Raw genomic sequence first — 25,476 nt, 5'->3', positions numbered from 1 at the left:
GATCGCTGTGATTGGTGGGGTCTGATTGCTGTGATTGGTGGGGTCTGATCGCTGATTGGTGGGGTCTGATTGCTGTGATTGGTGGGGTCTGATCGCTGTGATTGGTGGGGTCTGATTGCTGTGATTGGTGGGGTCTGATTGCTGTGATTGGTGGGGTCTGATTGCTGTGATTGGTGGGGTCTGTTCGCTGTGATTGGTGGGGTTTGATCGCTGTGATTGGTGGGGTATGATTGCTGTGATTGGCGGGGTTTGTTCGCTGTGATTGGTGGGGTTTGTTCGCTGTGATTGGTGGGGTCTGATCGGTGTGATCTGATCGCTGTGATTGGTGGGGTTTGATTGCTGTGATTGGTGGGGTCTGATCGCTGTGATTGGTGGGGTCTGATTGCTGTGATTGGTGGGGTTTGATTGCTGTGATTGGTGGGGTCTGATCACTGTGATTGGTGGGGTCTGATTGCTGTGATTGGTGGAGTCTGATTGCTGTGATTGGTGGGGTCTGATTGGTGTGATTGGTGGGGTCTGATTGGTGTGATTGGTGGGGTCTGATTGCTGTGATTGGTGGGGTCTGATTGCTGTGATTGGTGGGGTCTGATCGCTGATTGGTGGGGTCTGATTGGTGTGATTGGTGGGGTCTGATTGGTGTGATTGGTGGGGTCTGAATGCTGTGATTGGTGGGGTCTGATCGCTGTGAGGCTGCCGTCACACTAGCAGTATATAGTCAGTATTTTACATCAGTATTTCTAAGCCAAAACCAGGAGTGGGTGATAAATACAGAAGTGGTGCACATGTTTCTATTATACTTTTCCCCTATTTGTTCCACTCCTGGTTTTGGCTTACACATACTGATGCAAAATACTGACCAAATACTGAGCGTGTGACGGCAGCCTGATTGGTGGGGTGTGATCGCTGGGACCTGCACCGATTGACAGCGTCATTTTTATCCACAACAGTGCTATATTATATCTATTAGAATAAAGCAATTGCCAGGAAAAGCAGAGTTCAGCGTCCCGATAGAGACTGAATGGAGTGACGGTTGACCATATCACTTCTGCTCCATTCTAATGGGGATAAGAATGCCAGCCTTCTGATCAGTCCAGTTCCCTGCAGTCAGACCCCACTGATCAGTTATCATCTATATCGTTTTTAGGTGTGACACCTGCAGACAGATACAAGACATGCGCAGCCCTAGAGTCAGGTCTCCCATCCAGGGGTGCAGTTCTCCTCCGCGCCACGAGGGGGCTATGATCAGCGTACTCATAGTTACTACCAATGAAATCCTCATGCTGCTGAGGTCAGAGGTGACAGTGATGGCTGCCCCCAGGATGGCGCACACAGGAGTAATGCCGCAGGACCCCGGGCAGTGTGTACAGTTGTATCAGGAGCGGGGACTCCATTCCCTGGGTGCAGTGGCCGTGGCGCTCAGGCAGGTCACCGAGTGAGTGTCACCGCCATGTTCCCGCTCATCCAGCAGGGCAGTGTTCGTGTAGTGCTGCAGTGTACGGACAGGTTCCGGACACAGCCATGGCTGCTGCCCCAGCCTGCTGCACTGGGCCTGTGTACTCCGCCATTAGTATGAGCTCTGCCCCAGCCTGCTGCACTGGGCCTGTGTGCTCCGCCATTAGTATGAGCTCTGCCCCAGCCTGCTGCACTGGGCCTGTGTGCTCCGCCATTAGTATGAGCTCTGCCCCAGCCTGCTGCACTGGGCCTGTGTACTCCGCCATTAGTATGAGCTCTGCCCCAGCCTGCTGCACTGGGCCTGTGTACTCCGCCATTAGTATGAGCTCTGCCCCAGCCTGCTGCACTGGGCCTGTGTACTCCGCCATTAGTATGAGCTCTGCCCCAGCCTGCTGCACTGGGCCTGTGTGCTCCGCCATTAGTATGAGCTCTGCCCCAGCCTGCTGCACTGGGCCTGTGTACTCCGCCATTAGTATGAGCTCTGCCCCAGCCTGCTGCACTGGGCCTGTGTACTCCGCCATTAGTATGAGCTCTGCCCCAGCCTGCTGCACTGGGCCTGTGTACTCCGCCATTAGTATGAGCTCTGCCCCAGCCTGCTGCACTGGGCCTGTGTACTCCGCCATTAGTATGAGCTCTGCCCCAGCCTGCTGCACTGGGCCTGTGTGCTCCGCCATTAGTATGAGCTCTGCCCCAGCCTGCTGCACTGGGCCTGTGTGCTCCGCCATTAGTATAGGTTCTGCCCCAGCCTGCTGCACTGGGCCTGTGTGCTCCGCCATTAGTATAGGTTCTGCCCCAGCCTGCTGCACTGGGCCTGTGTGCTCCGCCATTAGTATGAGCTCTGCCCCAGCCTGCTGCACTGGGCCTGTGTGCTCCGCCATTAGTATGAGCTCTGCCCCAGCCTGCTGCACTGGGCCTGTGTGCTCCGCCATTAGTATGAGCTCTGCCCCAGCCTGCTGCACTGGGCCTGTGTGCTCCGCCATTAGTATGAGCTCTGCCCCAGCCTGCTGCACTGGGCCTGTGTACTCCGCCATTAGTATGAGCTCTGCCCCAGCCTGCTGCACTGGGCCTGTGTACTCCGCCATTAGTATGAGCTCTGCCCCAGCCTGCTGCACTGGGCCTGTGTACTCCGCCATTAGTATGAGCTCTGCCCCAGCCTGTGTACTCCGCCATTAGTATGAGCTCTGCCCCAGCCTGCTGCACTGGGCCTGTGTACTCCGCCATTAGTATGAGCTCTGCCCCAGCCTGCTGCACTGGGCCTGTGTGCTCCGCCATTAGTATGAGCTCTGCCCCAGCCTGCTGCACTGGGCCTGTGTACTCCGCCATTAGTATGAGCTCTGCCCCAGCCTGCTGCACTGGGCCTGTGTACTCCGCCATTAGTATGAGCTCTGCCCCAGCCTGCTGCACTGGGCCTGTGTACTCCGCCATTAGTATGAGCTCTGCCCCAGCCTGCTGCACTGGGCCTGTGTGCTCCGCCATTAGTATGAGCTCTGCCCCAGCCTGCTGCACTGGGCCTGTGTGCTCCGCCATTAGTATGAGCTCTGCCCCAGCCTGCTGCACTGGGCCTGTGTACTCCGCCATTAGTATGAGCTCTGCCCCAGCCTGCTGCACTGGGCCTGTGTACTCCGCCATTAGTATGAGCTCTGCCCCAGCCTGCTGCACTGGGCCTGTGTACTCCGCCATTAGTATGAGCTCTGCCCCAGCCTGCTGCACTGGGCCTGTGTACTCCGCCATTAGTATGAGCTCTGCCCCAGCCTGTGTACTCCGCCATTAGTATGAGCTCTGCCCCAGCCTGCTGCACTGGGCCTGTGTACTCCGCCATTAGTATGAGCTCTGCCCCAGCCTGCTGCACTGGGCCTGTGTGCTCCGCCATTAGTATGAGCTCTGCCCCAGCCTGCTGCACTGGGCCTGTGTACTCCGCCATTAGTATGAGCTCTGCCCCAGCCTGCTGCACTGGGCCTGTGTACTCCGCCATTAGTATGAGCTCTGCCCCAGCCTGCTGCACTGGGCCTGTGTACTCCGCCATTAGTATGAGCTCTGCCCCAGCCTGCTGCACTGGGCCTGTGTGCTCCGCCATTAGTATGGGCTCTGCCCCAGCCTACTGCACTGGGCCTGTGTACTCCGCCATTAGTATGGGCTCTGCCATGGCCTCCTCTCTTATTATGTGTGAGCCAGCTTTCCACCAGAGGTCGTGGGCTCAGACCCCTCAGCCTCCTCTTCCTTCTCTCACACTGACACATGAAGCAGTTTTCCACTAATGGACATTTCCTCATTAATCAGTCCAGGACCCTCACTAAACGAGATGCAATGTATATTCATACCCACAGCGGCGCCATTTCAGCACAGTCAGCGCCATTTCAGCACAGTCAGCGCCGCTGTTCCCGGAGAGCAACATGACTTGTCACGTGTCGGCTGCGGTCTCCACTATTTTACCAGAAGGGATTTCCACCCTGATCACATTTGATGAACTGCATCCTGCACATGACACAAGTCACATCTCTCTCCGGAAACAGCAGCACCACTGCCGCAGGTGAAAATACATTGGTTTTCTTATAGTTAGGGCCTTGGTCTGGGGTGGCCCGGTAGTGGAAAACTCTTAATATGGAATATAATTCTTTGTTTTGCCTCAAAGAGGTTGCCCAGGGTAATAAAAAAAAAAATGGACCCGGCACTGGTTGTGCTTTAAAATAAAATAAGTATTACATTCTAAAGTCCATACAATTCCGACATCACAAGCCCATGTTGCTCCAATGGCTTATCTTTAGAGGGCTGCAGCGGTCATATCACGTCTGCAGCCAATCACTCAGTTATATCGTACTGTTTACCTCGGCATCATCGAGCCCAGTGATTGGCTTCAGTAGTTATGCATTGTAGACAAGATGGCACCACTGCAGGCTTGTAAACAAAAGACTAAGGCTACTTTCACACTTGCGTTTGTGTGACGTACGTCGCAATGCGTCGATTTGGGGAAAAAAGGCATCCTGCAAAGTTGCCCGCAGGATGCGTTTTTTCTCCATAGACTTGCATTAGCGACGCATTGCAATGTATTGCCACACGTCGCATCCATCGTGCGACGGATGCGTCGTGTTGTGGCGGACTGTCGGCACAAAAAAAGTTCCATGTAACGTTTTTGTGTGTGTCGCGGCCGAAACTCCACCCCTCCTCCCCAGACATCACAATGGGGCAGCGGATGTGTTGAAAAACTGCATCCGCTGCCCCCGTTGTGCATTTCTTTCACAACGTGCATCGGTACGTTGGGCCGACGCATGGCGACTGCCCCGTACCGACGCAAGTGTGAAAGTAGCCTTAAAGGGACACTGTCACCTGAATTTGGAGGGAACAATCTTCAGCCATGGAGGCGGGGTTTTTGGGTGTTTGATTCACCCTTTCCTTACCCGCTGGCTGCATGCTGGCTGCAATATTGGATTGAAGTTCATTCTCTGTCCTCCGTAGTACATGCCTGTGCAAGACAAGATTCCCTTGTGCAGGCATGTACTACGGAGGACAGAGAATGAACTTCAATCCAATATTGCAGCCAGCATGCAGCCAGCGGGTAAGGAAAGGGTGAATCAAACACCCAAAAACCCCGCCTCCATGGCTGAAGATTGTTCCCTCCAAATTCAGGTGACAGTGTCCCTTTAACTTATAGCCTTAGTTCTGTGTGACTTCAGGCAAAGGGGATGCTTGCACGGGGTGGGGAATAGAGCTGGAGTGATGGGGGCTTCAGATCTACAAATAGTTCTTCAGCCTCATTTGAATTTCAATTCAAACACTGATTTCTCAGTAATGAAGGAAAGGGCTGACCATTTTATGTTATTGTTGGACTTGCCTTTGAAAGAGTTTGCGTCGGGCCGACGCATGGCGACGGCCCCGTACCGACGCTAGTGTGAAAGTAGCCTTATTTGCACAGAGCGCAAAAACCTAAAGAGATGAACTAGAATATAAGTTGGTAATCAAGTAGCATGAAGGTGCATGTTCACACCGGCCACTAAGCAACAAAAAGCTAAAATAAAAACCCGATGAGCAAGTACCCTGCAGTAAATAAATATCAATAGAGCATGAAAAATAATGTAGAGTACTTGGTTAACATAATTTTGATTTAAAAAAAACATCGTATTCGGGACAGTCACCTGTAGTATTAAAACCTTACTATATGCCTAATGACGTAGCCGGGGCCTTGGTCCTTCTCAGCCCTTCTTCTCAATTACGTCATTAGACATATGGTAAGGTTTAAATACTAGAGGTGAATAGGGTCACCGTGACGTAGTGGGCTGGCTTCTACTTTCTTTTAATCAAAATTCTGCATGCACACCAACTTATATTAAAGTACCGTACATTTATATTGTTTTTTTCCTTTTTTTTGGCTCAAGCATATGGTTTACAGAAATGCCACTACATAAAAACTTTACGTTTGTTCATCACTTTTAAAATCTTAAGAAAGAAAAAGAGATAAAAACCATAGTTTCTTACCATCCCTAAATTACTTGAAAAAGGCAGTTGGCAAAAAAATAGTATATTGTTTGCAGGATCTTTCAATATCAGCCAAAGGGGAAAGAGAAAAGAGGGGGGCGGGGATGTAATATGGGGGAAATAACCCTATAAACATCTAGTTTCCCCTGCCTGGTCATAGAGTTTGGCACTCTAAAAACATGCAAATTGTGCCATTTCTCCACATGAACTAGCCCTAGTATACCCGATTACACCCTACATATGACGGCTAATATTGGCCAGCCGTTACTGTATATACAGCTCTGGCTAAAATTAAGAGACCACCACATCAAAACCCTGTGAGGGGCAGCCCAATCTCCAGACCTGAACCCCATTGAAAACCTCTGGAATGTAATCAAGAGGATGATGGACAGTCACAAGTCATCAAACAAAGAAGAAATGCTTACATTTTTGCGCCAGGAGCAATGTGAAAGACTGGTGGAAAGCATGCCAAGCGCATGAAAGCTGTGATTAGCATTCATGGTTATTCCACAAAATATTGATTTCTGAACTCTTCCTGAGTTAAAGCATTAGTATTGTTGTTTCTAAATGATTATGAACTTGTTTTCTTTGCATTATTTGAGGTCTGAAAGCACTGGGTTGTTTTTTTAATTTTGACTTTATTCTTTTCAGAAAACAAAATGATTGCTTGGAAATTCGGAGACCTGTTGTCAGAAATTTATAGAATAAAAGAACAATTTACATTTTACTCAAAAATATACCTATAAAGAGAAAAATCAGACAAACTGGACATTTTGCAGTGGTCTCTTTATTTTTGCCAGAGCTGTGTAAGACTGTCACTGCCAGCATTAATAGGCAATATCCTGTATGCAAGTAGGACTATAATTCTGGTATTCAGCTTATTATAAGCTTGAACAATAACATGCCTGAGTTAAATTGTCAAATATACATAGTATGCTTTCTCATAAGTCAAATGTAAATCCTGTTAAAGGCCTAAGTTGCAGCGATTAGAACAAAATTGTCCCTAGATGGAAGGTTATCAACAAAATGTGTTCCCATAGGCATGAAGTATCCCACACCTGAATATCACAGATTCCCTTTGGCTCATGCAAGCAACTTTGATTTGTTCATACTTCAACCAGAGATTATGAATTTTTTTAATTCTCTCTCAGTCTGTGTGTCGTCCAGACATAATCAGTTCCCCTGTTTTCACCAATCTGATGTCTCCTTCCTATCGCCTTCTCTTTACATCTTTCCATCGTACAGGTCATCAGTGAAACGATGTAAAGAGAAGCATCTAGAGGAGGCTGTTCAGGTATTAAAAGCTGCAGTTCAGGTTTTGGAAAACCTTCCTGATGACGAACTTCTTCCTTTACTCCACTATATCCTCTCCACTCAGATGGCTTGTAGCAGCTCTTCCAGTCTTTTCCTGAAGCTTGAAAAGGTGAATTTAGTGAACGCTGTGCATAATATTTCTACATATCTATTGGAGTTTACAGATTTTTGTTTACATGATTAGATTAGATCTTCCCATACTATTGTCTGCATAAGAAATGATTCTCCATTTATTAGTTTAAGAAATTAAATATTGTCTGGTGTATCTGATTTCATCTCTCCTGTTTTCCTCAGCTACTGGCAATGATTTCTCAGCTTCGACCAAATCTTGTGGCACAGCACCAAGAATGGTTTTTGTCTTGCTTGTTACAGGGTAAAGAGGTGAGAAAAGTAGACCTAATACACATATGTTCATATTTCTCAGAGTGGAAATTGATTGATTGCACTTTGTTACTTTTGTAATTTGTAGCTGTTCTATGGCAGCTACAGTGAATAGAAGTTAAAGGGAACCTATCACCCCGTTTTTTCAGATTGAGATAAAAATACTGTTAAATAGGGCCTGCGCTGTGTGTTACAATAGTGTATGTAGTGTACCCTGATTCCCCACCTATGCTGCGAAATACATTACCAAAGTCGCCGTTTTCGCCTGTCAATCAGGCTGGTCAGGTCAGGTGGGCGTGGTGACATCGCTGTTTCTTCCCCAGCTTTCCGTTGGTGGCGTAGTGGTGTGCGCATGTCCAAGTGCCGAATCCACTGCGCGCAGGTGAAGAAACAGCGCGCGATCTGCGCTATTACCCTTGTCATCGGTGGGGGCGGCCATCTTCCTGAGGCCGCGCGTGCGCAGATGGAGTGCTCTGCTGCACGGGGCTTCAGGAAAATGGCCGCGGGATGCCGCGTGTGCGCAGATGGAGATCGCGGCGGCCATTTTCCCAAAGCCGAGTCGACTTCAGGAAAATGGCCGCCGCGATCTCCATCTGCGCACGCGCGACATCCCGCGGCCATTTTCCTGAAGCCCGGTGCAGCAGAGCACTCCATCTGCGCACGCGCGGCCTCAGGAAGATGGCCACCCCCACTGATGACAGGGGGTAATAGCGCAGATCGCGCGCTTTTTCTTCACCTGCGCGCAGTGGATTCGGCACTTGGACATGCGCACACCACTACGCCACCAACGGAAAGCTGGGGAAGAAACAGCGATGTCACCACGCCCACCTGACCTGACCAGCCTGATTGACAGGCGAAAACGGCGACTTTGGTAATGTATTTCGCAGCATAGGTGAGGAATCAGGGTACACTACATACACTATTGTAACGCACAGCGCAGGCCCTATTTAACAGTATTTTTATCTCAATCTGAAAAAACGGGGTGACAGGTTCCCTTTAAGTAATAGAAAAATGTCAATAGACTAAGGCTGGTTTCACACTTGCATTAAACGTGAACGGTGTTCAGATCAGAAGACCCGACACCCGGTGCCCGACCAGGCATACGTGACCCAGTTATCTCCGATCCGGAGACTTGGCAATCAGGTCATATCTTCCGGCCTGAGCACAGTTTCTGTTTCATGGACGTGTGTAACCGGTCTAATATAATCATGAGTAGGTAAGACACTACTGCAAAAAAATTAAGTGACGGGGAGATGTATATACTGCTGCTTCCCATCTTACTTAGGCTTGCTTGCTGTAATTGATTGGATCTGTTATTTAAAGAAACAGCACTTGAATTGTCCATGTGCTGGATCTACTTTTGCACTTTAGCTCTTTTGACTTGAATAGTGATGAGCTACATTACTTGACAGAGCGCCTCGACTGATGTGGCACTGTTTCTGAAAAGAGAGCAGGCCACTTTTTCCTGTAGTAAAAAAAAACCTTTAGGCCTCTGATGATAATGAGATGACCATACTGACTAGTGAAATTAAAAGTTATGCTGTGTGATGCTGTCTAATGAATACTTAGCTGTAGAAAACTGGATATGTCTGCGCCAGCCTACTGTGTGCTCTACTCAGTAAAGTGAAGGTTTTCTTCTTTAGATAGAATGCAGTTGTTTTTAAAATGATCTTCTTGGGATACATTCCCTTTAACATATTTTATAATATACAGATTTGGGACACATATGCCTCCTCTGGCAATGGGGAGAAGCACCTCCGCATCTGTCAGTGCTCATTATATGTCTTCATACATAGTTTATTAATCATTTGTTTTTTTCATGAAGTGTGATCTTTCCCCAGTTTTAAACTTACAACCTGTAGCATGGCAGAACAGAGAAAAATACTCGCAAAAGCAGTCAGCATGACGTCCTATAGATATCTCAATGTTTAGAAGAGGTCAACCATAATGGATAGCCAGCTGCACACCACGGACTACACAGTAAGGGCTAGTCGCTAATACAATACGAAAGCAGAAAACAAGGCTAACAAGCCAAGAAGAACGACCAAAAGAGCCCATATAGTATATAAAAATGAAAATTCTTTATTAATAGAAAATAACATAGACAAAATGGCTATCAGGATGGGAGATAGTATGCTAAAAAAGTAACCCAAAGATAACAATGATAAAAAACGAAACGGTGTGCATACATACCAGAAGTATCCCACATATAATACAAAATATGTAATAATACACTCCCCATTAATTGTCCACGGTGTAGGAGAAGTTACCTAGATGAAATTATGTATCCTCAGGTGAAATGAGAGGTACTCCAAGGATAGTGAGCACATGGTAACTCAAAAAACCTAAAATTAGGCTATAAATAAGAGGATACCAGATTGACAATACCTTACTTCAGCTGGCAACAGATGTGGGGACTCCTGGGATGTGCGCACACACCCCAACGCACGTTTCGGATGTTAACCTTCCTCAGGGGGCATGTTTAATGGCGCTACTGCCATTAGCCACTGCGTAGCGCCATTAAACATGCCCCCTGAGGAAGGTTAACATCCGAAACGTGCGTTGGGGTGTGTGCGCACATCCCAGGAGTCCCCACATCTGTTGCCAGCTGAAGTAAGGTATTGTCAATCTGGTATCCTCTTATTTATAGCCTAATTTTAGGTTTTTTGAGTTACCATGTGCTCACTATCCTTGGAGTACCTCTCATTTCACCTGAGGATACATAATTTCATCTAGGTAACTTCTCCTACACCGTGGACAATTAATGGGGAGTGTATTATTACATATTTTGTATTATATGTGGGATACTTCTGGTATGTACGCACACCGTTTCGTTTTTTATCATTGTTATCTTTGGGTTACTTTTTTAGCATACTATCTCCCATCCTGATAGCCATTTTGTCTATGTTATTTTCTATTAATAAAGAATTTTCATTTTTATATACTATATGGGCTCTTTTGGTCGTTCTTGGCTTGTTAGCCTTGTTTTCTGCTTCTGTAGCATGGCAGGTAGAAACGTTAGCAGTAAGGAACAGGATACACTACTGAGTATAGGGTGATTTCCTCTGCTTAAATATCTAAATCGTTTTCCTCTTTTACAGGCATATTGTACTGGTATATAGATATTAATTTCTATACACCAGTACATCTCCATATACAGTGGGGAAAATAAGTATTTGATACACTGCTGATTTTGCTAGTTTGCCCACCTACAAAGAATGGAACTGTCTGTAATTTTTATCGTAGGTACACTTCAACTGTGAAAGACATAATAAAAAAAAAATCCAGAAAATCACATTGTATGATTTTTGCACAATTAATTTGCATTTTAGTCCATGAAATAAGTATTTGATACAATAGAAAAACAGAACTTCATATTTGGTACAGAAACGTCTGTTTGTAATTACAGAGGTCAGATGTTTCCTGTAGTTCTTGACCAAGTTTGTACACAATCAAGCAGTGATTTTGGCCCACTCTTCCATATAGATCTTCTCCAGATCTTACAGGTTTCGGGGCTGTCACCGGGCAACATTAAGTTTCAGCTCCCTCCAAAGATTTTCTATTGGGTGCAGGTCTGGAGACTTGCTAAGCCACTCTAGGACCTTGAAATGCTTCTTATGGAGCCAGACCTTAGTTGCCCTGTCTGTGTGTTTTGGGTCATTGTCATGCTGGAAGACCCAGCCACAACCCATCTTCAATGTTCTCACTGTGGGAAGGAGGATTTTGACCAAAATCTCATGATACAAGACCCCATGCATCCTTCTTTCAATACAGGTCAGTCGTCCTGTCCCCTTTGCAGAAAAGCACCCCCAAAATATGATGTTTTCCCCCACCATGCTTCACGGTTGGGACGGTATTCTCGGGGTTGTACTCATCCTTCTTCTTCCTCCAAACACAGCTAGTGAAGTTGATACCAAAAAGTTCTATTTCTTTATCGCTTCATTTGGGGACACAGGTAACCATGGGTGTATGCTGCTGTCGCTAGTTGGCTGACACTAGGCAAAAAAAAGGAAAATAACTCCTCCTCAGCTGTATACACCCACCGACAGGCACAAATCACCTCAGTATAATATTAGTGTCTGTAGGAGGCGGACCTGGATCTGATCCCAGATCTGCATTTTTCTTTTCAGGTTTCCTGTCGTGTTTTTATTAATTAAATTCCTTTGTCTTTTGGGTTCCTTTTTTCTTAGGAAAACAGGGTGTAGATTCTGACCCTGTTTTCCCGTACTTATGCGACCGTGAGAGCAGTGTGGTGTCATCCACATCGCCCACTCTCTGGCCTGCAGGGCAGGACTAAATCCCCTGTCACCTTTATGGGTGCTTCAGGGTGATTCCCGGTCGACGGTCCTAGCCTGTTCCCCACCCCTCTCCTCAGAGAGGGCTGGGAGGAAGACGGTGGTCACCAGTGGTGGCCTTCCCCCTTCTTGTAAGGGGTTGACGCCGTCTTCTGCACCATTTGGAGATGATGTGGGAAGGAGGATCTCTCATACCAGTGACCCTTATCCACCAGAGGGCTCCTGAAGGCATCCTCATCTGTGAAAAGGGCCCGAGACACCCTGCAGGTATGTATGTTTCCCTCCTCGCAGCTGCTCACGGCAGGTCTAAAAATCATTACCGCCCCTTCATCTGACCACCACATGAGACAGGGCGGCTTTAGTGCAGTAATCCTCGCACAACCACGGCCATTTCTCTTGGCTGGTCTCATACTTTGTGGGCCAATCCCCTTTTTTCCTGGCCGAGCCTCCTCACTGGCTCTCCCGGCCACTCACCACCACGTGTTTAAATTGCGCACTCCTTTCAGACCAATAGGAGGTCTCCCCTTCTCTCCTGCTCAGATCTGGCCATGCCCCCCACTTCGCAGCTTCCGTCTTCTCAGCGCGCTTTTGCTCCTATCACGGAGCTACGTCTCCCTGCCGGTACACGCCCCCGGCGATTCAGCCAATGAGAGGGGTACTTTCAGCTTCTCAAGTGCATCGTGCTTGCTGTAGCACAGCTATTTCGGAACTTGTGCCTCAGGAGTTTGTAATCCTGCTTGAGGCACCACTTTTATCTGCACCTTTCCTGCGCCTTTGGCATCAGACCTCTTCTAACCTGTAGACATCTGCCACAGGGGGACACAGACAGCCACACAGTTATCTGCTGATCGTTACTGACATCGGGTAGGCTCTTCCCTCTCCCTTATCACATATATAACCCTTCTCAGCAGTATTACCAAGGCTTGACTTTTGCCCAGCCCTAGAGAGGCCTCTTTTTGCCCCTCTAAGCTTACTGGGATTCATTACACCTGTACCCTCTGTAAAAGAAAGTGGTCTTCATGCCAGCCTTTTCCTGTCTGGCAGTCCTGTAGCCCTTCTACTGTGCCTGTCCCACAGGAGCCCCCTGACACCCGGGATGAGAGCACACCCCTTCCTCCGGAGTGGGCCATTGCTATGTCACAGTCGGTCTCCGACCTGACAAAAGTATCACAGTCTCTAGTCCAGGTCCTAGAGCGACTTCCGCACTTATCCATTGCCATTAATGCTCCGAACGCCTTTCACAGTGATTCGCACGCACCTGACCACGACCTTCACAGAGATAGATCGGTTACAGTCAAGGAAGTGGGCTCTTTCCAGTTCCTCCTCCAGTTCCCCGGGTCCCTCTGCATCCTCCAGTATGCATTCCTTATCCCATGCCTCCTCCTCAGAGGCGCTTTTTGGGTCGGATGTGGATTCACAGTCTGAGTCTGATACGGACCAGGTCTCAAAAATGCAGGATATGGTCGATAGCCTTATCGTGTCAATTAGCCAAACTATTAATCTGAAGGAGGAGGTCCCTACGCAGGAGCCCGGCGTTTCCTTCAAACGAGTGAAACATCCTTCCCGGACCTTCCCCAACCACAGGAAATTTGAGACAATCATGTCTAGACACTGGGAAAACCATGAAAAACTCTTCCTGGGAAGTAAGCAGGTAGATATTCTTTATCCCTTTAGTCCATACCATGATAGTAGAGTCCCCTACTGTTGATCCGCTCGTCTTTCTTACAAGATAGTCTTGTCTCCAGGGCCGTATTTAGAGTTTCTGCTGCCCTAGGCACTTTTCGTGCTGCCTCCCCCATTGGTGAGTATGACTAATGCAGACACTATCGGCAGTGACTTAGGCTACTTTCACACAGGGCCGTATTTGCCACTAGGCACTCGAGGGCACGTGCCTAGGGCGGGGCAATGCAGGGGGGGCGGCACCTGAGCAGGTTTTTTTTATTATTATTATTATAAAGTCCGGTTTGGCCCCGCCCCCTTATCCCCCCCCCCCTCCATGCATATTCATCACCTTAATCAGGCGGCACCATCTGACCGCGGCGCTCACAGGGCGAGTTGCAGTCGCTGAGAGCAGACCAGCCGGCACCGCTGGAGCAGGTGAGGTGAGTATGTCATAGTCAACAATACTGTCCGCATGTCTTCAAGGGGGGGGGGCTGGGCCAGCAAGGAGGCATCAGCGGTGGCGCCGGGGGGGATAAGGGGGCGGGGCAAAATAGGGACATTGCTGCGCAGGGAGTGGGACAGAGCACAGAGGTGGTGGAGCCTGGATTCCGTTCTTCTGCACGGCCGCGGTCCGCGGTGTACAGTGAGGTAACTTAATGATGACAGCGCCAGGGAGGACGGGGGGAGCCGGGGAGGATGAAGGAGGACCGTGGTGGACGGGGAGCCGACGAGCCATACAAGATGGGAGCGTCGCGTCGGGGAGCCGATGATGGAGCCACCCCCACGCGCCCAGGGCAGGGGCCAGGGGGGGTGATGACGAGCCAGCCAAGCATACGGCGGGGCCCGGGGCCGGCCCGGGGGGGATGGGATGGGAGATGAGCCATTGCACGCATAGGGGGGGGGGGTGGAATGAGCCAGTGCTGAGCCACCCATGCGCCACCCATGCTGCATACATACAGCAGGGAGGGGGAGATGAGCCACGCATAGGGGGGGGGGTGGAAGTGCCACGCATAGGGGGGGATGAGCCAGTGCTGAGCCACCCATGCATACAGGGAGGGGGAGATGGGCCACGCATACAAGGGGGGGGATGGGAGATGAGCCAGTGCCTGAGCCACCCATGCATACAGGGAGGGGGAGATGAGCCACCTATGCATACAGGGAGGGGGAGATGAGCCATGCATACATGATGGGGGGGGGGGGGGGTTGGCCATTATACAGTATGCATGGAGCATCATATGTGGTCATTATACAGTATTGAGCATCATATGTGGCCATCATACAGTATGGAGCATCATGTGTGGCCTTTATACAGTATGGAGCACTGTGTGGCCATCATACAGTATGGAGCATCATGTGTGCCCATTATAGAGTATGGAGCACTGTGTGGCCATTATACAGTATTGAGCATCATGTGTGGCCATTATACAGTATGGAGCATCATGTGCGGTTATTATACAGTATGGAGCATCATGTGTGGCCATTTTACAGTATTGAGCATCATGGACGGTTATTATACAGTATGGAGCATCATGTGTGGCCATTATACAGTATGGAGCATCATGTGTGGCCTTTATACAGTATGGAGCACTGTGTGGCCATCATACACTTTGGAGCATCATGTGTGCCCATTATACAGTATGGAGCACTGTGTGGCCATTATACAGTATTGAGCATCATGTGCGGTTATTATACAGTATGGAGCATCATATGTGGCCATTATACAGTATTGAGCATCATGTGTGGCTGGCTATTATACAGTATGGAGCATCATGTGTGCCCATTATACAGTATGGAGCATCATGTGTGGCCATTATACAGTATGGAGCATCATGTGCGGCCATTATACAGTATGGAGCATCATGTGTGCCCATTATACAGTATGGAGCACTGTGTGGCCATTATACAGTATTGAGCATCATGTGTGGCCATTATACAGTATGGAGCATCATGTGCGGTTATTATACAGTATGGAGCATCATATGTGGCCATTATACAGTATTGAGCATCATGTGTGGCTGGCTATTATACAGTATGGAGCATCATGTGTGCCCATTATACAGTATGGAGCATCATGTGTGGCCATTATACAGTATGGAGCATCATGTGCGGCCATTATACAGTATGGAGCATCATGTGTGGCCATTATACAGTATGGAGCATCCTGTGCGGTCATTGTACAGTATGGCGCATCATGTGTGGCCATTATACAGTATGGAGCATCATGTGAGGTCATTATACAGTATGGAGCATCATGTGCGGTCATTATACAGTATGGAGCATCATGTATGGCCATTATACAGTATGGAGCATCATGTGCGGCCATTATACAGTATGGAGCATCATGTGCGGTCATTATACAGTATGGATCATCATGTGCGGCCATTATACAGTATTGAGTATCATGTGGGGCCATTATACAGTATTGAGCATCATGTGCGGTCATTATACAGTATTGAGCATCATGTGTGGCCATTATACAGTATTGAGCATCATGTGAGGTCATTATACAGTATGGAGCATCATGTGCGGTCATTATACAGTATTGAGCATCATGTGCGGTCATTATACAGTATGGAGCATCATGTAGGGCCATTATACACTATTGAGCATCATGTGCGGCCATTATACAGTATTGAGCATCATGTGAGGTCATTATACAGTATGGAGCATCATGTAGGGCCATTATACAGTATGTGGAGCACTGCGTAGCCATTATACAGTATGGAGCACTGTGTGGCCATATTTTTTTGGTTTTAATTATTGTATAGGAAACAGTGTGATCAGCAGTGCTGAATGGGTGTGGTTGGGACTTGGATATGGGTGTGATTAGTTGTGAAATGGGTGTGGTCAGAGGCGTGGCCCAAAATTTGCCGCGACGCACTACGTGCGCCGCAACCTTTATGTGACGCCCAGGAGACCGGGATACCCAGCACCGGACCAATGGAGTCTGTCTCTTGAGGGGGATGTCACGGGTGGCTTGACCCGGTGCTGTGGCCTCAGGCAATGCACAGTGTAAGGGGTATCGTGAGGGGACAGGCACTTACTTGATCAGCAGCAGGTTCTCCCAGCGGTGACGATCCCGATCCTGGATAGATGGCTATTGTCCAAATGAAAGACTGAAGCACTGAAACGTTTAACCAGTTTACTTTAACATAAAGGGATTTACAACCAGTCCTGTCACCGGAGTCTGTATGGGAACTCTGAGTTACTTTGACCCTGCCGGGGTCTTCGCCTCTTATTGTGCGCAATTTCTGTGTGGCCCTGCTGCTGTATGTGAACTGGCTGCCGGCCCAATCTGTCCCCTCCGGGTCCTGGTTCGACGGGCAACCCGAGTCCTTTTATCGGCTTACCCCCTCTGGGAGTACCGCTGAACTCTGTATCTGTTGCTGCGTCCGGCCCTAGTGAGCTGATATCACCTCACGTTTTTCCGGTTGCTGTATTATATATAATGAATACAGCCACGGATCCGGTATCCGTCTTTGCGCCTGTTCTGGGTAGTGATTAATGCTACCCGGTTCTCACAATGTCCTTTTTCTCTATCCCTCTTCTCCTCAGGCCGGTGATTTAGGCCTGGTAACAGTCACAGGGCTGTTAGATATTCAACTGTATGACCTCTCACTATCAGCTCCTTAGCCCAACTGCCATTTCTTCTCTCAGACCAGAATGGATTAAGGGGAGTCTCTGGAGCTCCCCCTTCTGGCCGGAGGTGGTAGTGCAGTTTTGCTATCTTAATATTTGTGTTTAGTGTCAGTAACTATTTTTGTGGCAAATACCCCTAGGGGTGCCACATTCCCCCTTAGTGAAGAACAGTACTCCGGGACTGTGGGATGATAACATTTTGAAATAACAATTAATATGTACAGAGTCTTAAAAATGAAAAGTTACAAAAAAACCACTCAAGGAAACAAAAATAGAGTTCTGTAAAAAGTCACTTCAAATAGCGTCCATTAATACAGTTCTACCCTTGAAGGTACTCAATAGAAAGTCTAAAGAAAGTTCAAAAAGAGCAAAAAGCAAAGTTCAAAAAGCAGTCTTTCCGGAGCTTTGATTTAGTGCCTCCGGCCTGATAACAAGTTCAAGAATATGCAAGAAGTTCATACAGACAAGTCTCTGTAGGTACTGGGCTTAAACGTTGCAGACTGATAACAATGACTATACTACATTTTCTGTTTAACTATATACAGCATAACATATATACAATTCACATTATGAGCTTTATAGTTGGTAATCTGCATACCTGGCCGGTAATTGACCCTGGGTACTACGCTGTGATCTACGTAATAGCGGTATCTCTTCATGTGGAGTACTACTGTCTACTGCGGATGTAGTATCTGCCCGCCCTGCTAAAGATAATTCCACGACTATGGAGTTGGCAAGTCCACCGTGAATGGGATTACTCTGACCAGGAATCTGTTCTTCCTGGCCTGGAACCTCCTGTAGTACGGGGTCAGCCTCCTCCTGTCTTGGGACTTCTGGTATTGGGTTCGGTGTTGGGTAAAAGGCCACCATGGGAACCACTACTCCACCATGGTATGTTAGTAGGGTTTTGGGAAAGTCTCCTATACAGGTGTGATACATTTCCTCTTCTTTTTCCTTTACTGGTTGGACCTGCATGGGTTGAATAACTTCTGGTTCTGGCTGGACAACTTCTGGCTCTTTCAATGCTTCCGGACATAATTTAAGATTGTCTCTTGACACTAGTACAGATGTTAAGCCTCCGTTTTTGCTAATGAGACACATTTTAGGATTATCCATTCTTGTTGGTAAAACTGTGTAGGGTACGGCTTCCCACTGATTGTCTAGTTTATTGGTTCGACGATTTCTCTTGAGCACTTGGTCACCCGGTCTTAATGGGGTCGCTAGAGCATTCTGGTTGAAAGTTCGCTCTTGTCTTTCTCTAGTTTGCTGAAGGCTTCTTTCCACACTCTCTTGCACTTGGCGATACTGCTTTTGCCGTATGATATCCCAATTGGAGTCTTGAACTTCTGCGTCTGGTTTCAGAATTCCCATTTCTAGATCAATTGGTAATTGGCCGGGTCTTGCACGCATAAGGTAAGCTGGGGTGCAGTTGGTGGAGCTCACCGGGACATGATTATACAGATCCACCAAGTCAGGCAATTTCTCTGGCCATTGATTCCTTTCTGTCTCAGGTAAAGTCTTTAGTAGGTCTATTACAATATGGTTCATCTTCTCGCATAAGCCGTTTGTTTGTGGATGATAGGCCGTCGTCCGGATCTTTTTGCAACCATACATATTACAGAATTCTCTGAAGATCTCTGATTCAAAGGCTGTACCTTGGTCGGTGAGAACCTGTTCCGGATATCCATGGGGTCTACAAAAGTACGTTTGGAACGCTTTGGCTGCTGTTTTTGCTGTCAGATCTTTTACGGGTACTACTACCAAGAAGCGTGAATAATGGTCCACGATGGTCAAGGCATAGACATAGCCGGACCGGCTTGGTGTCAACTTCACGTGGTCCATGGCTACAAGTTCAAGTGGTTGTTTGGTGATTATGGGCTGCAGTGGTGCTCTTTGGTTCTTTTGATCATTTCTTCTGAGGTTGCACGGGCCACAATTTCTGCACCACTGTTCGATTGATTTTCTCATCCCGACCCAATAAAATCTTTCTCTTAGAAGTACTTCTAACTTTTTCCAACCGAAGTGACCAGCACCATTATGGTAAGCTTCGAGGACCATCTTGACATCTTGTTTAGGCACGATAATCTGCCAAACCAATTCATGTGTTTTCGGATTGGTGTACCTTCTACAGAGCTTCCCTTGATACAGGAACATTTTGCCTCTCTCTTTCCAGAGTTGATGCGTCTCTTCTGGGGCATCCTCATCGGGATATGCACTTTGCTCAGTTAACAGTTCCTTCACCAACTTCACAGCCGGATTGCTGTCTTGGGTGTCAGCCCATCTATGGTGTGCTAACGGATTAAAATTCACCTCTTGTTGTTTCTGATAGGTACTTGACTGATGATGTTTTGCCTTGGGATGATGGAAGGCTGGTAGTTCAATTTCTCCAAGCTCCCCTGTTTCTTCTTCTACATCTCTCAAGTGTGGCATCCGGGATAGGGCATCGGCATTTCCATTCTTGCGACCTGCTCGATACTTGATCTTGAAGTTGTAATTAGATAACCGGGCTATCCATCGCTGTTCTAACGCACCTAATTTGGCTGTGTCCAGGTGGGTCAACGGATTGTTGTCAGTATAGACAATAAATTCTGCAGCAGCCAGATAGTGTTTGAAACGTTCAGTCACAGCCCAAACTACTGCCAGTAGTTCCAATTTGAAGGAGCTATAATTTTCTGGATTTCTTTCAGTAGGCCGGAGCTTTCTACTTGCAAAGGCGATGACTTTCTCCCGACCTTCTTGCTTTTGTGACAGCACCGCTCCTAGTCCCACATTACTGGCATCGGTGTAGAGGATGAAAGGTTGATGGTAATCTGGGTATGCCAGAACCTCTTCTCCGGTTAGTGCCTTCTTTAGTTGTTCAAAGGAGTCTTCCCTTTCATCGTTCCACTGAAAAGGAGGGTTTCGGTTTGAAGGCTTCTTCGTCTGCCCTACCAAGGCGTCTTGCAAGGGTGCTGCCAATTTGGTAAATCCTTTTATAAATCTGCGATAGTAAACCACCAATCCCAGGAATTGCCTCACTTCTTTTGCGTTGGTAGGTCTTGGCCAATCCCTTATGGCGCTTATTTTCTCGGGATCCGGTGCTACTCCCTCCGAACTCACGATGTGTCCCAGGTACTGTACCTTTGGCTTGAGAAGGTGACATTTGGATGGCTTGATTTTCATGCCATACCTGGATAAGGCTTCGAACACTTCTGCCAGGTCTATTAAGTGTTGTTCATAAGTCTTTGAGTAGACGATCACATCATCTAGGTACAGGAGGACGGTCTCGAAGTTCTTGTGTCCGAGGCAGCATTCCATCAGCCGCTGGAAGGTACCGGATGCGTTGCAGAGTCCGAATGGCATGCGATTAAATTCACATAGACCCATTGGTGTGGTGAATGCCGTCTTTTCCTTATCTCTCTCAGCCACAGGGACTTGCCAATACCCGCTTGTTAAGTCTAAGGTGGAAAAATAATTAGCAGATTTCAAAGCAGTCAAGGACTCTTCTATCCTAGGCAAGGGGTAGGCGTCTTTATGGGTGATGTTATTAATCCGCCGGTAGTCTACGCACATTCTCATGGTTCCGTCCTTTTTTTTGACAAGCACTAGAGGGGCCGCCCAGGGGCTACAGCTGTCTCTTATTACCCCGGCCTGTTTCATTTCCCTCAGCATATCTTTTGCACATTGATAGTGAGCGGGCGGTATGGGTCTATATCTTTCTTTTATTGGGGGATGGTCACCTGTGGGGATTGTGTGTTCTACCCCTTCTATCCGTCCGAAGTCCAATGGGTGTTTACTGAAGACTTGTTCATATTCCGTCACTAGCCTATACACCCCTTGTTTTTGATGGGTAGGTGTTGAATTTATGCCCACGTGTAGCTGTTGGCACCAATCCTCCATTTCTCCATCTGAGCCATTGCCTTCCACCTGACAGGTTGGTTCTAAGGGCTCAATGGTTGTGATGGCATTGTTGTCAACAGTATATAGCTTTGCCATTGTAGCATACCTTGGCAAAGTGACCTCTTCCTCTCCACAGTTCAAAAGTCGTACCGGCACTCGTCCCCGGTGTACCTTGACTATCCCTCATGCTGTGAGTATAGTGGGCCTGCTGTCGGTGTACACTGGTTCTATTAAGGCTTGATAATCTCGTCCCTTAGTACCAATGGCTGCTCTACACCATACCAGCATTTCTGTTTTTGGTGGGATTACAATAGACGTTGAATCACTTACCCTCACACTGCCGATTTCTCCACCTGCAACTTCTACCTGTTGCCTTAACATCAATACTTTTATTTCCCTCCGGAGAACTCTCTGCTGGCAGGATTGGGCAGTTTCAGCAATTTGCTGTAAGACAGAAATGACTTCGGAAAAGCAGTTCTCTAACACATTCATTCCTATCAATACAGTTGGTTCACAGTTCCGCCGGTCAACATCAACAACAATTATACCCTGTTTCTTCAATTCTACTTTACCAATCTTTATGGTCATCTCCCTGAATCCTAGTTTCGGCACCAACTTACCATTACTGGCCCATATATCTAGTTCAACATCAGAGGGCCCTTTATCAATATCTGTATCAGCCCAGTACCTCTTATAAAGGATATACGGTATAGATGAAATCTGGGAACCTGTGTCCAGCAAAGCGTTGAGGGGCATTCCGTCCAGCACGATAGGGATAATGGGTCGTCCTCCGATGTACCTGTCGTGCCAGGGTGTTGGGCCTTGAAAGTTCCTTCCTGCGAAGCGGCCCGCATTCCCAGGGGATTCCCGTTTAAATCACAATCTCGTGCAAAGTGGCCTGGCTGCTGGCAACGGCGGCAAATGGGCTGTCCATCCGGTTGGTAGCGGTCGCGGGGTCGTCCTCTCCATGTCGGGTATCTCCAGGGTCTCATCCATGGAACACCTTCTCTACGGTTTGACAACTCCATCTTGGGTCCTCTCATCTCCTGCATGGCTTTAGCCATTGAAGCAACAACATCAGTTAAAGAGTCAAGCTTTTGTTGAAGATCCTCATTAGTACTGGGCCCCAGGGGCTTAGCAATGGCCCCGGACATAGCTGATGTCACTGGCACTCCCTGTTGTTGAGGTGCCTCTGCCATAGGTTGCGCAGGATCCTGATCCCGAGGTGCCTCTGCCAGCTGGAGACGTATAGCGCTCTCCTTTAATTGAGCAAATGTCAATTCAGGGTTCTTAAAAACAAGCATGCTCACATGCCCCCGGTGAGAAGGGGTGTAGAGTCCCTCCATAAATTGATCTCTTAGCAGTTTATCCGCTCCGGTGTTAAAAATGGGTTCAGCCAGTGTAAGTGATTTAAGGGCTTCCTGCAGGTTTAAGGCAAAGTCTCTCACGCCCTCATTAACTTTTTGTTTGCAATTAAAGAATCGTATTTTAGCTTTGCTGCTGGCAGTGGTTTCAAATGTAGCTTTTAATCCAGCAAATATGCGTTCAACAGTGCCTTTTAGATCAGCTGCCCATGCTGTGACTTCTCGCTTAGCATGGCCACTTAACTGCATCATCAGGAGACTAACACGCTGAACTTCACCCACAGGGAACATGTCAAAATGGGCCAGCATCTTTTCTCTGAAATCGTCAAGGGTATTAGGCTCACCTTCATACATTGGAAGCCAAGGGCCACCCGGGGTATATGGCATCAGCATCGGCATGATGGGTGCCACTCCTTGCACCGCTGCGCTACCGGACTCTCTATCGACACTCTGTCTTTCAGCTGCATTAGCGCCGTTGGGTGCTGCGGCGTCTCCGTGCTGCGACATACTGTGCCCCCTTAGTTAATCCGGATCCTTCCGGTCCTCCGCTTCCGTCGGGATAGTGTAGATTCGTTCCGCTGTGCAGCAGGATTGGTTTTCCCCTTGCTCTGACGTCAGAGCGCTCAGCTTGGTGCCGCCCACAATGACACGCCCCCTGCTGCTCCCGCCCGCCGCGCGCTCTGTAATGGCGGATTTTGAAGTTTTTCAGTTAGACTGGGGCTCAGGTAATGGCGTAGCTCAATTAACAGTCTCGCGCCTAACGGTTATGAGGTGATTACCTCAGGGGATGGCGGCCATCTTTACTCCATTATAACCAATGGGGAAAAGTCACTTTCAATAGTTTTTAATGGGAAATGGAATTTTCTTTAATAAAGTCAATTTTCACGATTTTTCATCCAAGTTTTCAAAGTTTTGGGCTCCAATCACGGCACACAATACCCGGTATATGGGCTGGCTCTATCCTGTTCGTGACGCCAATTGTGACGCCCAGGAGACCGGGATACCCAGCACCGGACCAATGGAGTCTGTCTCTTGAGGGGGATGTCACGGGTGGCTTGACCCGGTGCTGTGGCCTCAGGCAATGCACAGTGTAAGGGGTATCGTGAGGGGACAGGCACTTACTTGATCAGCAGCAGGTTCTCCCAGCGGTGACGATCCCGATCCTGGATAGATGGCTATTGTCCAAATGAAAGACTGAAGCACTGAAACGTTTAACCAGTTTACTTTAACATAAAGGGATTTACAACCAGTCCTGTCACCGGAGTCTGTATGGGAACTCTGAGTTACTTTGACCCTGCCGGGGTCTTCGCCTCTTATTGTGCGCAATTTCTGTGTGGCCCTGCTGCTGTATGTGAACTGGCTGCCGGCCCAATCTGTCCCCTCCGGGTCCTGGTTCGACGGGCAACCCGAGTCCTTTTATCGGCTTACCCCCTCTGGGAGTACCGCTGAACTCTGTATCTGTTGCTGCGTCCGGCCCTAGTGAAGCTGATATCACCTCACGTTTTTCCGGTTGCTGTATTATATATAATGAATACAGCCACGGATCCGGTATCCGTCTTTGCGCCTGTTCTGGGTAGTGATTAATGCTACCCGGTTCTCACAATGTCCTTTTTCTCTATCCCTCTTCTCCTCAGGCCGGTGATTTAGGCCTGGTAACAGTCACAGGGCTGTTAGATATTCAACTGTATGACCTCTCACTTTCAGCTCCTTGGCCCAACTGCCATTTCTTCTCTCAGACCAGAATGGATTAAGGGGAGTCTCTGGAGCTCCCCCTTCTGGCCGGAGGTGGTAGTGCAGTTTTGCTATCTTAATATTTGTGTTTAGTGTCAGTAACTATTTTTGTGGCAAATACCCCTAGGGGTGCCACATTTACATCTTTTTCCCTTCTTCAAAAGTTGGGAGGTATGGTACCGCATTTCCCAGATCACAGCAAGTACCGCAAATCCCGTAGGGAATGAATGAAACCAAACGCAGTGTTGCCATAAGTGATCCATTACGCGGCAGATGCAGAAAAACTGCCCGATCTGCTGCAAAAGGCGACTTTCACATCAGCGATTCTTGCCAAAGTCACTGCGGATAGTGTCATAGTCACCAATGGGGGAGGCAGCACTAAAAGTGCCTAGGGCAGCAGAAACTCTAAATACGGCCCTGCTTTCACATCAGCGATTTTTGACATTTGCGGCAGATCCGGCAGTTTTTCCGCATCCGTAACGGCCACTTATGGCAACACTGTGTTCGGCCTCATTCATTCCCTATGGGACTTGCGGCACTTGCGGTTTTGCTGCGATCCAGCAAATGCGGTACTTGCAGCAACAGGAAAAAAAAATGCTGCTAGCAGTGTTTTTTTTGTCTCACCTCAAGTACTGCACATGTCCGCAAGTCCCATAGGGAATGAATGAGGCCGAACGCAGAGTTGCCGGCCTGTAAGGGTATATGTCCACGTTCAGGATTGCATCAGGATTTGGTCAGGATTTTTCATCAGTATTTGTAAGCCAAAACCAGGAGTGGGTGATAAATGCAAAAGTGGAGCATATGTTTCTATTATACTTTTCCTCTAATTGTTCCTCTCCTGGTTTTGGCTTACAAATACTGATGAAAAATCCTGACCAAATACTGATGCAATCCTGAACGTGGACACATACCCTTAGTGATATGTTACACAACAGAGGCGGAAAAACTGCAGTATCTGACGCAAACGGAGAAAATCGCTGATGTGAAAGGAGCCTTAGCAAACCTTTCCATTAGTTGTCATGTGAGAATCTGGAGGATCTCGTACACAGCACATGGTCAGTTGATTCTGCCACGGTTGCAAGGTTTGGCTGACAGGTTTTTAAGGGGAACCTGTCAGTCGATTCATACTACCAAAACCACGGGCAGCATCACTCAGACTGCAAACAGGGAAGTTTATCTCTGCAATGCTGGGACGTTTCAGAGAGAATAGTTTGAAGAGCTGGATGGGTAATTTAGTGAGAGTACGGACTAAAGCTACGTTCACATTAGCGTTTTGCGCGGTTGCGTCGGGC

At 48.1% G+C, this 25,476-nt stretch overlaps 1 protein-coding gene across 1 annotated transcript in view; it reads left to right on the top strand.

Annotated features, from left to right (window-relative positions):
* Positions 1-3,842: 3,842 nt before the first annotated feature.
* LOC138663059 (tRNA (32-2'-O)-methyltransferase regulator THADA-like) overlaps positions 3,843-25,476 on the top strand; it is a 153,431-nt gene continuing 131,797 nt past the window's right edge. Inside the window, exons 1-3 of the mRNA XM_069749162.1 lie at positions 3,843-3,979; positions 7,087-7,342; positions 7,528-7,614. Of these exons, the coding sequence (XP_069605263.1) occupies positions 3,843-3,979; positions 7,087-7,342; positions 7,528-7,614 (480 nt within the window). The remainder of the gene's footprint in view (positions 3,980-7,086; positions 7,343-7,527; positions 7,615-25,476) is intronic.

The sequence above is a fragment of the Ranitomeya imitator genome, chromosome 1 (genome assembly GCF_032444005.1).
Source record: "Ranitomeya imitator isolate aRanImi1 chromosome 1, aRanImi1.pri, whole genome shotgun sequence".
Lineage (NCBI taxonomy): Eukaryota > Metazoa > Chordata > Amphibia > Anura > Dendrobatidae > Ranitomeya > Ranitomeya imitator.
The sequence above is the reverse complement of the archived record's forward strand: the minus strand, read 5'-3'. Positions and strand labels throughout refer to the sequence as shown.